Genomic DNA, 15,835 nt, shown 5'->3' with positions numbered 1-15,835 from the left:
GCTCTGTTATTGGCGGGTGAACGTATATCTCTCTCTCAGAACTGAACACACAAAACTTCTCTTCCTGCACAGAACACATCGCGGGTGCAGCCATCGTGATGGCGACCATGCTGATGCAGTTCAGCGCCGTCGCCGGTATGGGCATGGCGAACCTGCAGAGCATCGAGTTGCACCCCACCTGCCTCCGCCAGATCGCAACGGGTGTCGAGTATGCCGTTGCTGGAATTTCCATGTCTTCCCTGCCCTACCTGGCGCTGATGGTACGTGAAATGAAAGACGTTGCACATCAGTAGGTGGAAAAAAGCATTACTGCTCGATTACGAGGTTTTTCGTCCAAGTTCAGTCGCAGACGCTGCTTGGGAGGTGCTTTGGATCGTAGAGAAGTATACTGTTAAAATTTTGAGAGCACACGATCGAAGAAGCACTATTAGTTCCTCCGAAGTACACTATCTGAACTATCAGGACCCCTTTCTGTAAAGCGTTGTCAGTAGGGAAGAAAGAACAGCAGAATTGGACTGTCGGAAGAGCCCAGTGACTTCGACGGCGGACTATTCACTGGCTGTCACCTGAATAGCAAATCCATCAGGCCCATGTTGAGTGCTGATGATGCGACTGTGAAGTGGAAACATGAAGGGATCACCACAGCTAAACCGAGATCAGACAGACTTCATCAGACCTCATGTACTGACGAACGGGGACTATCGAGCATTGCAGAGTGTAATCCTCAACAGTCCAACGAAATCAGTTGAAGTAATCACTCGGGAGTTCCAAAGTGATAGAACAGTGACTGTACGTAGGGAGTCAAAAAGAATGGCGTACAATGGTCGATGAGGGGTTCTTAACCCATCCATTTTAGTAGTCAGTTCTAAGTGACACTTGAGGAGGTGTAAAGAGTGACGTGTAACCGCCATGTTCAGTTGTTAAAAACCTAGTCAGCTGGTCTCATAATTTTGAAATGAGAGTTAGTATGAATGTCGCGTAATAAATATTTCGTGTGAAGCGTCGTTGCGACAAAGGTCAAGGTCCATTGTGGAAACTAAGCCACTGAATACTAAAAGTAATGTGATGACGTAATGTTCTGACAGAAATTAATAATGCGGATAATAAGATTAAAACTAAATGTAATATTGTCAATCCGAAGACTGGTCAGCCTCACAGTGCACAGCATACCATAGCAATAAAGCTTAATGATGATCTTTTGAGTTATAATTCGCAAGTTGCAAGTATTTTGAACAATCACTTTCTGAATGTAGCAGCAAAAATAGGGTAAAAGGGTTAAGTTGAAGAAGCAAAAAAATATGTTAAAATGTCACTCCCCAGGACTTTAGGCCTTTAGAAATAGCACCATCATCCACCACTGAAATTAAGGGAATTATAAATATTCTGAAAAACATGAACTCATGTGGTGTTGATGGAGTGTCTAACAGAATTTTGAAGTGCTGTTCTAATTTAATAAGTGGAGTCCTTAGCGATATATGTAATGCTTCGCTGTCACAGGGAATTTTTCCACACAGATTGAAATGCGCAATTGTCAAATCTCTTCATAAGAAAGAGGACAAGAGTGACGTAAATAATTATAGACCAATCGCATTGCTGACTTCATTTTCTAAATTATTCGAAAAAGTTATGTATTCAAGAGTAGTCTCACATTTGAGTGAAAATAATTTACTCAGCATGTCACAGTTCAGATTGTGGAAAGTTTACTCGACTGAGAATGCTATCTACACATTTACCCATAAAATAGTATGAGCTCTAAATATCAAATTATCGCCAGTTGGTATTTTTTGTGATCTTTCCATGGGATTTGACTGTGTAGATCATGTCACACTCTTAGAAAAACTCAGCTTTTATGGAATTGAAGGCTATACACACAGCTAGTTTGAATCATACTTAATGAACAGAAAGCAGAAAGTTGTGCTGAATTACACAAATAATGTTGGGAGGGTGGTAAATTCTAATGAATGGGGAGTTATCACAAAGGGAGTCCCACAGGGTTCAATTTTGGGTCATCTACTGTTCCTTATTCATGTGAAAGATCTCTCACTTAACATTTAGGAAGCAGAACTAGTACTTTTTGCTGATGACACTGCAGGAAAAGCAGTTGAAAATAGTGTTAAGTATGTCTTTCAAAGAATTATTAAGTGGTTCTCAGAAGATTGACTCTCCCTTAATTTTGAAAAAGCCCACTGTATCCAGTTCTGTACACCAAACAGAGTCATACCGACAATTGATGCAGCATATGAACAGGGCTGAGCTAAGAGGGCGGATTTCTCCAAATATTTGGGTCTTCACACTGATGACAGCTTCAACTGGAAGAAGCATATTACTGGGCTTCTCAAGTAATTAACTTCAACTTCTTTCGCTCTTCGTATAATCGCTAGTCTTGGTAATAAACAGATCAGCCTCCTAACGTATGTTGCATATTTCCACTCAATAATGTCTCATGGAATAGTTTTCTGGGGTAACTCACCACTTAGACATGAAGTATTGATTGCAGAAAAGAGAGCAGTGAGAATAATTAGTGGTGTTCACCCAAGGACGTCATATGGGTACCTGTTCAAGGAGTTAGGTATTTTAACTGCACCATCAGATTACATATATTCGCTAATGAAATTCGTTATAAATAATCCACTCAGTTCGTGAGAACAGCGATGTTCATACGTACAACACTAAAGAAAAAAATGACCTTTCCTATCCGTTATTGAAGCTGTCAGTTGCTCAAAAAGGAGTACATTAATTCAGCAACAAAAATCTTTGATCATTTTCCCTATAGCATAAAGTGTCTGGCAGGTAGCAGATCAAGTTTTAAATCTAGCTTAAAATCATTTCTCTTGGACAACTCCTTTTGTTTCATGGACGAGTTTCTGTTCTGAACTGGTAAAAAAGAAGTACCTCTAAATGTAGTTGCCTGTGTAGAACTAAAAATTTCAGTAATACTAATGTTAGAACTATTCATGTGTGCACATGTAGTATATTGTAACCTGACTTGTTCCACATCGTATCGATAAAATAATCGCGAAAATGATCTACGGAACATGACATAACCAAACTAAACTAAATTAAGCAATACTTACGACGGACTACACAAAATAAGACACGTACACTCGCGTGTGAGTCGTTCAAAATAAGAATTAATACTGTAAGGGAAATGCTTCATGAGAATAGTTACGGCGGTACACATTCAGCTGCATGCGAACGTACGATCGGAATAGAGGCACGTACATTCTAAGTACTATCATTCCCCCTGGCCTGCGAAAAAGAATTGTGGTTAAAATGCATTTATTCATCTGAGAAAGAAAATAATCGGGCTTCGTAATTAAATCAAAAGAAAGACTGCAGGTTCTGAATGTCACGGCAAATATGACCTAGATATTGAAATTGACGCTGGCGGCCACGAAGGGAAAGAGATGAACACATTCACGTACCTCTATTGTCGAGCAGCGCCCTAGTGAAGATCATCGCCTCCATCTAAATTCTCCATACAAAATTAAATCAATAAAAATCTTCCAAAATTACAGGAGCTGGTGTCCATGGTATCGTAAATGCGAAAATCTTATTGTCTGAGAAGTTGCTTTCATTATTTAGCACAATTTCACTTGGAATTACAGAGCACTTCGTTTATACTTCTTATCACCAGGACATGAGAACAGCGAAAGGAAACTATTATAAAAACTAATAAACGAAGAGCGTAAATCTTCTTTTGTCCGTTAGTGTTAAACACTTTTCAAATGAATCTTCGGTATGAGAGTCGAATAATTATCTAGACATTTATCAATAAGAAAAAATTATTAAGTTTCTTCATGTTGCCTCCTAGGTCGAATTGTCCGAAGAAATGTCAAATTCCGGGTAATGAGCCCGACCACTACACACTTGTAGTTCTTTCACTCCTTTACACACGTACTTCAATTGCACTGTTCGTGTCTTTTAAGGGATTTCTCTTCACCACTTTGCTTATATAGTTCTGGTGCCGGCTGTGGCACTTAGCTATCATCTCCATCTACATCCATACTCCGCAAACCACCTGACGGTGTGTGGCCGAGGGTACCTTGAGTACCTCTATCGGTTCTCCTTTCTATTCCAGTCTCGTTCGTGGAAAGAAAGATTGTCAGTGTGCCTCCGTGTGGGCTCTAATCCCTCTGATTTTATCCTCATGGTCTCTTCGCGAGATATACGGAGGAGGGAGCGATATACACTAATCCGCTAGGCGGATTCGTGCCGGGGACCGGAACGCCTTCCCGCCTGGAAAGCAGTGTGTTAGAACGCCCGGCTAACCGGGCGGGCTTGGGCTCACACTTAGAAGTGAACGGTATGCGGCGACGGTGGACCGATCAACGTGGTGGTGTGTTATGGGCTGGAGCGATCTTCAGGACAGCGATCGTTCAAGGCCTCTCCAGCCATCCGAATTTACCTTCTCCGTGATTTCCTTAAATCGCTTATGGCAAGAACCTTCTGATGCCTGAAATGAATACTGGTAAACAATTTTGTGGCTTTCACAATTTTGTGGCTTTCCAATGTTTACCGGCTTTCCGACAGTTATTCGGAGCTGCTTTCGCGTTATATAATGGGCACTCATAAGTTGTTCATGTGATGTCAAAAAATTGAACAACGGTGTACAGCAGTGCTGTCCACCTTTGTTATGTGTTTACTGTTTTGGCACATTTAACTTATGCCTAAGGTGATGCTTTTGCTGCCGTCAACATAGTCGCTGTTTTAGCATTTCTGCTGTAATTGCTACTAACACAAACGTATAGTACTATAATAGTATTTCAAAGAATTATAATTAAAATATCTTGGATTTGCAACTTACATAATTAACGTGAAATTTAGTACTACATAATCGCTGTAAGTTCAGAAACATCTGATGTCTACCTGCTACGAGCTGTTCTTAATGCATCATCTAAATGTGAGTCTGTCAGGCTGGATTGATATTCTCTTGACGCTGGTCATAAATGAAAATGTGGCGTCACAGAAGGCAGTGCGGCTGTATGCAGGACGACAAAAGCAACAAAAGAATGTCAACACTTGACAGTGGTCGAGGAATACTGGACCGAAAGCTCGTGGATTTTAAACCGCTCTCTGCTGCTGGAAGCTCGAAAGAATTTTATCGCTCATTGAGTGTTGTTTCTCTACACGAGTTACAAGAAATTCTGGCGAGGAATCATCCTTAGCATAAGCAGCAAGAAATCCATTGTTCATTCGAGTCATTGAGGGCAACCCATCTATTGATACAGCAATACGTTTAGGCAGGTGACTTGCTACCTTCTCAACTTTCAGGAATGTATTAAATATGTCTCACGCTCATGAAGTGGCAACACTTTTACAAACTCCTTCTTAACATAAAATTATGAAAGACCATCCTAAAAAACAGACGACTCCCCTATATCGGAAATATCTGTGCTTCCATCAGACAGAAGTGAATAATATACTCTTTCAGGTCCTGATATAACTGAGATTCTAAATTTTTAGAAATCTGTTCCAAGCGCAAATTTATCTTTGTGACTGTCTAACAGAGATTCCGTGATACTGAGCATTGCATCTTTAACTACTTATAACTGAAAGGCTTTTTTTCTTTTCGCTAAAACACAACAGACTTCGTAAGAGGCCAATTTAGATGTCAAGTCTCTGACTTTATATTTTCGTAATTCAGAATTAACAGGGAAGTGAGCGCTGAAGTCCGCGTGATTTAACGAAAGCGACATTCTACATTACTTTTCTTGGGAACAAACACACAACCTTAGCACAATAAATACATGGGTTTTCCTCTTAATTCGAGAAAACAATATTGCTCCTCCTAATCGCTGTTAGAATTGTAGGTTCTTCGTCTTTAACCCATACTTTATTAAGAATTAGCTATCACAAACTCACAGGCTCTCAATTTATACCGGATAGTGGCAAAAACATTGTACAGGAAGATGCTATCGGTAGAAACAACAATATAAAGAAAGAACTTGTTGTTTGTTGCATAGTTTTGTTGAGACTAAAGTGACTGTCTTCTATTCCAAAACTGCGGTCTAAAGTCTAATGTTTGTTCAGAGTAGTAACGAGTACAGATTTGTGTAATAAAATGTGTTGTTCTGAAATTTGTTTTAATAGCAGAAAATGTCGGTGTTTAAATTTTTTTATGAAGGGTGCCAGGAGAACATATCACGAGCACCATGGCTCATGGAGCTGCTGGGTTGGACAACCCTGCTGTAAGCCTTTATGCTTCGCTTGGGGCATATTTCAGAGTACTTGACGGCCCAACAAAAAAGTTTTGTCTGTACATACAGTGTTGAGGATTAGTGGACAAAGTACAAGACCGTCGTACAATATGCATTAGATAAGTATATGCAAATCAAGATCGTAAGAGATGGAAAAGAGCCACCGTGGTACGACAACCGAGTTAGAAAACTGCTGCGGAAGCAAAGGGAACTTCACAGCAAACGTAAACATAGCCAAAGCCTTGCATACAAACAAAAATTACACGAAGCGAAATGTAGTGTGAGGAGGGCTATGCGTGAGGCGTTCAACGAATTCGAAAGTAAAGTTGTATGTACTGATTTGGCAGAAAATCCTTAGAAATTTTGGTCTTACGTCAAAGCGGTAGATGGATCAAAACAAAATGTCCAGACACTCTGTGACAGACTAAAGGCCGAAATACTAAATGTCTTTTTCCAAAGCTGTTTCACAGAGGAAGACTGCACTGTAGTTCCTTCTCTAGATTCTCGCACAGATGACAAAATGGTAGATATCAAAATAGATGACAGAGGGATAGAAAAACAACTAAAATCGCTCAAAAGAGGAAAGGCCGCTGTACCTGATGGGATACCAGTTCGATTTTACACAGAGTACGCGAAGGAACTTGCCCCCCTCTTGCAGCGGTGTACTGTAGGTCTCTAGAAGAGCGTAGCGTTCCAAAGGATTGAAAAAGGGCACAGGTCATCCCCGTTTTCAAGAAGGGACGTCGAACAGATGTGCAGAACTATAGACCTATACCTCTAACGTCGATCAGTTGTAGAATTTTGGAACACGTATTATGTTCGAGTATAATGACTTTTCTGAAGATTAGACATCTACTCCGTAGGAATCAGCATGGGTTTCGAAAAAGACGATCGTGTGAAACCCAGCTCGCGCTATTCGTCCACGAGACTCAGAGGGCCATAGACACGGGTTCCCAGGTAGATGCCGTGTTTCTTGACTTCCGCAAGGCGTTCAGTACAATTCCCCACAGTCGTTTAATGAACAAAGTAAGAGCATATGGACTATCAGACCAATTGTGTGATTGGTTTGAAGAGTTCCTAGATAACAGAACGCAGCATGTCATTCTTAATGGACAGAAGTCTTCCGAAGTAAGAGTGATTTCAGGTGTGCCGCAGGGGTGTGTCGTAGGACCGTTGCTATTCACAATCTATATAAATGATCTTGTGGATAACATCGGAAGTTCATTGAGGCTTTTTGCAGATGATGCTGTAGTATATCGAGAGGTTGTAACAATGGAAAATTGTACTGAAATGCAGGAGGATCTGCAGCGAATTGACGCATGGTGCAGGGAGTGTCAATTGAATCTCAATGCAGACGAGTGTAATATGCTGCGAAAACATAGAAAGAAAGAAAGATCCTTTATCATTTAGCTACAATATAACAGGTCAGCAACTGGAAACAGTTAATTCCAAAAATTATCTGGGAGTAGGCATTAGGAGTGATTTAAAATGGAATGGCCATATAAAATTAATCGTCGGTAAAGCAGATGCCAGACTGAGATTCATTGGAAGAATCCTAAGGAAATGTAATCCGAAACAAAGGAAGTAGGTTACAGTACACTTGTTCGCCCACTGCTTGAATACTGCTCACCAGTGTGGGATCCGTACCAGAGAGGGTTGATAGAAGAGATAGAGAAGATCCAACGGAGAGCAGCGCGTTTCGTTACAGGATCATTTAGTAATCGCGAAAGCGTTACGGAGATGATAGATAAACTCCAGTGGAAGACTCTTTAAGAGAGACGCTTAGTAGCTCGGTACGGGCTTTTATTGATGTTTCGAGGAGAACATACCTTCACCGAGGAGTGAAGCAGTATATTGCTCCCTCTTGCGTATAACTCGCGAAGAGACCATGAGGATAAAATCAGAGAGATTAGAGCCCACACAGAGGCATACCGACAATCTTTCTTTCCACGAACAATAAGAGACTGGAATAGAGGGGAGAACCGATATAGGTACTCAAGGTACCCTCCGCCACACACCATCAGGTGGCTTGCGGAGTGTGGATGTAGATGTAGATTCCTAACCTTTCTTAGTGGAATCAAACATTAGCTAGTACCACCATCCCCAAGGCCTACCATCTGTTGCCCCCTCCCCCTTCCCCACACCCAACCTTACCACCAATTTTAGCACCTAACTAAAGTGTAGAATGAAAGACTTTTCTGGGAACACTTTTAATTTTAAAATGATAAAAGATGAATTATATTTAGTTTGTGTATGTGTGTTTGTGTGTGCATGTGTGAGGAATTCGTGGTGCAGTACAAATCCTTCTCAGAAAAGGAAAACTAACCGTCCACAGTGAGTGTAGACACTTGTTACAAAGCATGCTTCCCCTCCATTACCGCTTTCCACTGCGGCACTTGTTTGACCTGCACGCTGCAACCCCATTCGAAATCAAACAGGTTCAGATGTGTGCACCATACTTACTGTTCGTAAATCACTTCATTGTTGTGTTCCTTACTTCTGAACTGGCAGATTTGGACGACTTCAGGCTCCTAATGCTTTGTATCTAACCACTCTTATAAAAAAATAATAATAAAGCCGTGCACAACACTATAGTGCACAACTTATACTTACTGGCTTGTTATGTTGTCAATTAATTCATTTATCTGTTTCAAAGCGAGTTATGAAGCAGTTTCTGGATTACTGCAGTTTCTACCTATAAATTGGAGAAGACATTTTCTTCAAATATTTATCTTTGGTTACGTATATGTCTCTCTTTTATCATCAGTGATGTACAGGACAAAGCACAACATACGTGTGTAGTGGGTAGACCACATGAGGAACCTGTAATGTCCACCACATTGGTACTACTAATTGAAAAAAAGTGATTCTTGGTGACTTATATAATCAATATTAGAGTCCTACAAAGTTGTGATAATAGTAATGATCTTTTGAAAGTAATTTAGTTTCGTGGCTGAAAAAGAATCAAATGCTTTACTTTTTATCCCTCAGAAAATTTCATTTTAGCGCTCAGGGAGCTATTACCTCCAGGCTGAGAACCGCTGGTATAGGAGCTTCTGTGTTCTCGCTATACTTTTGATGTCAGTGAACCATTCCCTCATGTTATGTTGATAATATTTGGCAACATGATGATCGCTTGAGACCGAAACTAGTAGAAAACAGTAAAAATTGTTAAAATAACAACTTCTGGTGGTTTTAAGATATCTTTTCTGGTTCTTTTCAGTGACGCACTGTGTCTTAGGAAATATGGTCTGCAGAACAAAAAAGATTCATTGTTTCATTCTCCTCGCCCCATATGATGGGGAATGGTCTGCCAGCGGTACGAATAGCTGAAAAGTCTAAAATATGCGTAAGATCGAAACTATATACCGTGAATAAATAGCAAAACATTTTTTTTACTTCTATATCGATACCCCACAATCCGCATTACGGTGCTTGGCGGAGGATATCCTGTGCCACTACTAGTCAATTCCTTTCCTCTTCCACTCCCAAATAGAACGAGAGGAAAAAAGAGCAGGTATATGCCTCCGTATAAACCCTAATTTACCGCATCTTATCTTTGTGGCCCTCACGTTGCAGGCAACGGAATTGTTCTGCAATCAGATAAAATGCTGGCCCTCTAAATTTCCTCAGTAGTCTCCCTCGAAAAGAACGTTGCCTTCCCTTCAGGCTATCCCTTTTGAGTTCCCGAAGCATCTCCGTAAGACTTGCGTGTTGTTCGATGCTATAGGTAACAAACAAACCTAGCAACTCGCCTCTGAATTGCTTGGACACCTTCCTTTAAGCCGACCTGTTATGGATCTCAAACATTCGAGCAGTACTCAAGAATAGGTTGCACTAGCATCCTATATGCAGTCTACCTTACAAATGAACGATACTTTCCTGGAATTAGCCCAATAAACCGAAGTAGACCATTCACCTTCCCTTCCACTATCCTCAAGTACTCATTCGACTTCATATCGCTTGGCAACGCTGTTGTTGTTGTTGTTGTTGTTGTGCTCTTCAGTCCTGAGACTGGTTTGATGCAGCTCTCCTTGTTACTGCATCCTGTGCTAGCTCCTTCATCTCCCAGTACCTGCTGCAGCCTTACGCCCAGATATTTAAGCGAAGTAACAGTCTGAAGCAGGACACTTCTAATTCTGTATCCGAACCTTACAGTTTTTTTTCTATTCATCCGCATTAACTTATTTTTCTTCATTTAGAGCCAACTGCCATTCATGATACCAACCAGAAATTTTGTCAAAATCATCTCGTATCCTTCTATAGTCACTCAAGTTCGACACCATACCGTACACCACAGCATCATCTGCAAACAACCGCCGATTGCTGCGCACCTTGTCCGCCATACCATATATGAGTCTCAGGAATTCTGAGACCATGCCGAAACCTCAACAGTAGTTGCTCATTCTACCACGGACATACAAAGAGAAGCGAACAGGGGTCTTCATATTATATATGTAGATACAGAAGATTTAATAAAATATGTTTTTTTTACTTATAATTATTTACTTATAATTTATTTACTTATAAAACAGAAGTACAACTTACATTTTATGTTTGCATGCAGTAGTGTTCGTGTATTATGCTTCTGATGGATGACGAATGGCATTTATGTTATAATTCCGAAAAGAAAATTTTTATGTAATATAATTACACTTTTAAAATTTTGAGATTTTTTTTTACTTGACTTGTACTGTGAAATCTAAATTCTTACTAAATTACGTGATTCAACAGTAACAAGAAGTACTTTATAGGCTTTGATGAATGAATTTGCCAGTATCAAAACTGGTCGAATCTTTTGACTGCATTGACTTAGAAGCTTAAATCGTTTACGGATCCAAGAAACGATAGATCTTACAATTAGTCAGTGAAATAAATTTGAATATGATACACCAACCTGTTCAGGAGAAAGAGGCGTCCTAACAGACGGACAAAATGGTTCAAATGGCTCTGAGCACTATGGGACTTAACTTCTGAGGTCATCAGTCCCCTAGAACTTAGAACTACTTAAACCTAACTAACCTATGGACATCACACACATCCATGCCCGAGGCTGGATTCGAACCTGCGACCGTAGCGGTCGCGCGGTTCCAGGCTGTAGCGGCTAGAACCGCTCGGCCACCCCGGCCGGCAACAGACGGACAGATGGATAAAAAACGACAAAAATTTTTGTTCGAGATAGACGATTACACATTAACAATTTTCTGATTTTTTTCATTGCTTGTACTGCAAAACCTTGCTTCTTACCAAATTTCGCTGTTCTAGGTCAACAGGCCAACGGGAAATCCCTATACGTTCGGAAGGGGGAGTTTTCGAGTATCAGAATACGTAATATATATGGCCTTAACTTTTGATTGCATTGACTAAGAAGCTTTAAATTTTCACTCCACAAAGGGATTGCAGACTTTAATACGTGACGTAAATTTGAACTTGATATTTCTACTTGTTCCTGAGAAAAATTGTTCTAGACAGTCGGACAGAGAGACGAACGACAAAGCAAGGCTATAGGACTACCGTGTTTACAGGTTGACGCACGGAACCGTAAAAATAAAAAAAATAAAAATATTTAAAAGACGTTGCTGACGGATAAAGATGTTAAAAAGTAACCTGCACCGTCACTAAAAAGCTGGAGAACTTGAACCAGGAAGAAATTGTAGGGTATGGCTGTAAGCATAAATGTTCGTTTGCTAGTATCTGTAGAGAGGAAAGTAGGTACTGAAGTGGACGCAGTGGACGAGGGATCGCAGACAAGGAGGAGTATCAAGCGTGGGTATGACTGTAATATGAAGAGGAGAAGGGACAGGGAAAGGTAGAGAGCGAAGCGAGAAGGCGGGTTCGTTATATGGGGTGGTAGAGGTGATCTTGATGATGAAATCCCATACCTAGTGACGGAGCGTAGGGGATGATGCGGGAGACCCGCACCGCTTTACTAGGCAAGGTCCTAGTGGAGGTGGTTTGCCATTGCCTTCCTCCGACCGTGATGGGGATGAATGATGATGATAAAGACGACACAACAACACCCAGTCATCTCGAGGCAGGAAAAATCTCTGACCCCGCCGGAAATCGAACCTCGGGAAACGAGGAGGCTACCGCGAGACCACGAGCAGCGGACTGTGGTATAGGTATGCAAGAATAATAGCTGTTGCGACGGATAGACGGATAAATATCGGGGCATACTTCGTTTTCTGAGAGGGAGATGGTCGGAAATTTGGTTGGGAACGGATGTGGGGGGGGGGGGGGGCATGTAGTCGTGAAATACAGGGTGATTCGTATAAATCTGAACTACTTCCTCGGAAAGCTCGTAAATTCGGGGAAGTTGTTTTAATGATCTCGGTAGCGCTGAGAGAACCAGAAGTACTGCCCGTTGGTGCCAAGTTGACTGTCGTTCCTGCCCATGTTGTCCTTTGTCCGGTATAACGCCGCGCTTTCTCGCCTCGTGTTACTTCGTTTGTAGTCTCGTTGGTCACGGTTTGTGGAGTCTGCGAGTGTACAGTTCGGGTCGCGTGACAGTACCGAGCAAATTAGCGATTCGATCGCAGTCTTTAACTGGCAGTAACATGGAGTACACACTTCGAGAGCGAGTTGTTATTGTGAAAACATACTGGAAGACAAACTTGTTGTTTACGACATGACAGACATTCCAGAGAAAATTCTGCATGCGCGATGTTCCAGAAAAGCTAACAATTTTATCATTTGTAAAAAAGCTGTTGGCAACCGACGAGCTAAACTGTTGTAGTTGTAAACACAAACCACCACTTGGTGCAGATGCTATTGATAATGTGCAGAGAAGTTCTCTCCAAGGAAATCGTTGCATCGATTGAGCCAGGAGACAGGCATTTCATATGGCACATGTCAGAGAGCTCCGATGAAATCGGCATTGCGACCACACAGAGTGCACGTGATGCAAGAATGCAAGATACAGATCATGAGAAAAGAATGCGTTACTGTCGATGGTATCAGGGGTTTCTAATTCAACAGCCTCTCCATAACTTAGTTTACAGATGAGGCATGGTTGCATCTTCCAGGTTACACCAAAACACGAAACAGTAGACGCCGGGCTGGTGTTAACCCCCATATCGTCCACGAAACAGCACTGCATGATGAAAAGGTTGGAGTGTGGTGCACGGTGTCAGCTTCCAGAATTGTTGGCCCCGTTTTCCTTGATACGACTGAAGACTCTACAGTTTACAAGGGCATCTTCAATACATTTGTGGAGCAGCTAGATGATGTCGAAACAAAACAGGTGTTTTACAACAATATAGAGCAACATGACACATGTCTAGCGCTTCCATGCAACTTGTAACATGTGTCTATGGTAATCGATGATCTCAAAAAAATTGTGCCCCTCCCCGATCACCTGACCAACACCCCCTCCTTCCCCCCCCCCCCCCCCCCCACTCCCTCGTCAGGCTCCCGAGATATTTTCGTGTGGGGATATCTTAAAGGCGGAATTTACAAAAACAGACCACGGACAACTGCAGAAGTTCGTGAGGCCATTAGTCACGAAATAAACAACACTGGTGAGGATACACGTCGCAGAATGCTGCGGAATATGGTGAAACGAACATAGTTGTACATCGATGTTGGTGAAGGGCACTTCCAGCATTTGCTGTGAGAAACTTGTATGTCTGCATGTACGTATGTAATCTCCAAGTTGTATATTGTCTCTCAAAATTGTAAATGTGTTCCATTATAGGTTCAAATGTTATGACTCAATAAAGCAGTTTGCAAATTAGAGACGAGATAATATGAATGTTGAAGTTGAGTTTTCAGATAGTGTTGGATGTGCTTAGGTGCTCATTGTGTAGCAGGAGAGGTGGGAATTTGATAAGGGTGGTAAAGGGTACAATGAGGGAAACTAAGTAGATGTTGAAAGGGAGAACAGGGTGCATGACGGTCACCGATTTAGAGGGAGTAATAGAACGTTGGTGGAGAATACATCAGTGCAACACTGGCATAGCAGACTATAGGTCAGATCATGGTGCATGACGATGATAGTGTGGGGGTGCAGTCCCCTTTTCGCCCAGTTAATAGGGTTTGTAATCTCATTCTGGTACGTGCTTTCTGTTGGATGGTTGTCAAGGGAGTTTTAGAGTCGTATTAATTCACGTGGAAACGTATCTGTGGTTCGTGTCTCTCATTCTCACTACTTACAAGTATGTTTTCCTTTCGCAGAATGACAAGCGACTTCCCTTCGCCATCCTCTGTGCCCTCGAGCTGATGGTAGCGTTTTCTGTGTCGTTCCTACCAGAATCTGCAATGCAGCGATTGCCAGAGACGTTAAGGGATGGTGCCGTCTTTGGCAGAGGGCAACCTTACTGGAGCTGGAAACCAAAACCACCTCTTCAGTACGCCACAGGATAAAGGAGTTCCAGAACTTCCTTATAGTGTAGTTCTACACTGGTCATAGAGTAGCAGCTGACATGTTAATGCGACGCTAGCAGCCTACGACTTCTGTTTGCTGACGTCTTCCATGACTTGCTCGGCCTGCTATGAGTGGTTAACAGTGCAGGTCGAACTTTATTTCAAATCTGTAAACAGTAGCACGAAAACTAAGGCTGACCAGGATTAGATTATAAATTTACTCTCTGGTGCAACTAGCGACTCCTGAGAATCAATTTTTACAAGACACAGGCAATAATTACTGGACGAACTACTTGCAGGATCCATCTCCACGTCCATCTCCATGGTTTCTGTCTAACCATTTATGACCGCCCTATCCAATAAACGCTATACCAAACTAAACCAACATAGAAACCGCACCCACTGGCTGTCCAAAGAAAACAAAATATCACAATAGACTAAAACTACATGCTGCACAACTAACAGCCTTAATCTGAGGACTAATCCTGTTATTCCAACGTCACCTGGATTTATACCCCCTTACACCCACACCTTTAATTTTAACATTCCCCCAAAAATGATACTACGCAACTCTCCTCGCTCTCTGTATCCACCTACTACCTCCTCCCCCTCTCCCCCACCTGTTACACCTACAAGCGCTCCACATCCAATTCCAAAAAATATTTAATCCCCTCTCACAACCTGGCCTCGAAATCCCATCCAGAGATCTACCCATCCTTCTATCTTTAACAGAAGTCTCTTCTTGCTTCCATGTGTGTGTGTTACAGTTCGCAACACCAAACCACTTTTCTGGGTCCTCCTCCTCAACTCTTCACTCCACATACTTTCGAAAACGCATTTAAGCAGGTGAAATGTTAAACAGAATTATTATTGAGAGTGGTGTAATTATATATGGATATAAACGCCACCTACTCTTTGCATACATTTAGTTAAATGAAGACCGCCATTTAAAGGGTTTTTTAAATTTTTAAAATTAAAAAACAGCAAATATCAGTATTTAAATTACAATCTGAAATATACGATAGCTTGTTTTAATAATTTTAAAAAGACGAAAATATTTTGTGTTTTTAGAGTTTTGTAAAGTGTTTATACGTTTTTTGACTGCTGTTCCTCAACAGCACCAATGTAAAATATAGATCTAGTTCTCTAATTTCGTCAATGTTTTTAATAAACATAGTAATCTTCTCATTATTTTTATCTTCACATTCTTACACATTTTTACAAATTCTTGATGTTGTGGTTGATATAAGCTTTAAGTGAGTTCTCTTATT

At 41.3% G+C, this 15,835-nt stretch overlaps 1 protein-coding gene across 1 annotated transcript in view; it reads left to right on the top strand.

Annotated features, from left to right (window-relative positions):
- LOC124789252 (solute carrier family 22 member 7-like) overlaps window positions 1-15,547 on the top strand; it is a 136,723-nt gene extending 121,176 nt beyond the window's left edge. The window contains exons 8-9 of the mRNA XM_047256547.1: window positions 73-260; window positions 14,376-15,547. Of these exons, the coding sequence (XP_047112503.1) occupies window positions 73-260; window positions 14,376-14,564 (377 nt within the window). The 3' untranslated portion in view covers window positions 14,565-15,547. The remainder of the gene's footprint in view (window positions 1-72; window positions 261-14,375) is intronic.
- The last annotated feature ends 288 nt before the right edge of the window (window positions 15,548-15,835 follow it).

This window comes from Schistocerca piceifrons, chromosome 3 (assembly GCF_021461385.2).
Source record: "Schistocerca piceifrons isolate TAMUIC-IGC-003096 chromosome 3, iqSchPice1.1, whole genome shotgun sequence".
In the NCBI taxonomy this organism is placed as follows: Eukaryota; Metazoa; Arthropoda; class Insecta; order Orthoptera; family Acrididae; genus Schistocerca; species Schistocerca piceifrons.
This window is presented reverse-complemented; position numbering and strand designations above follow the sequence as displayed.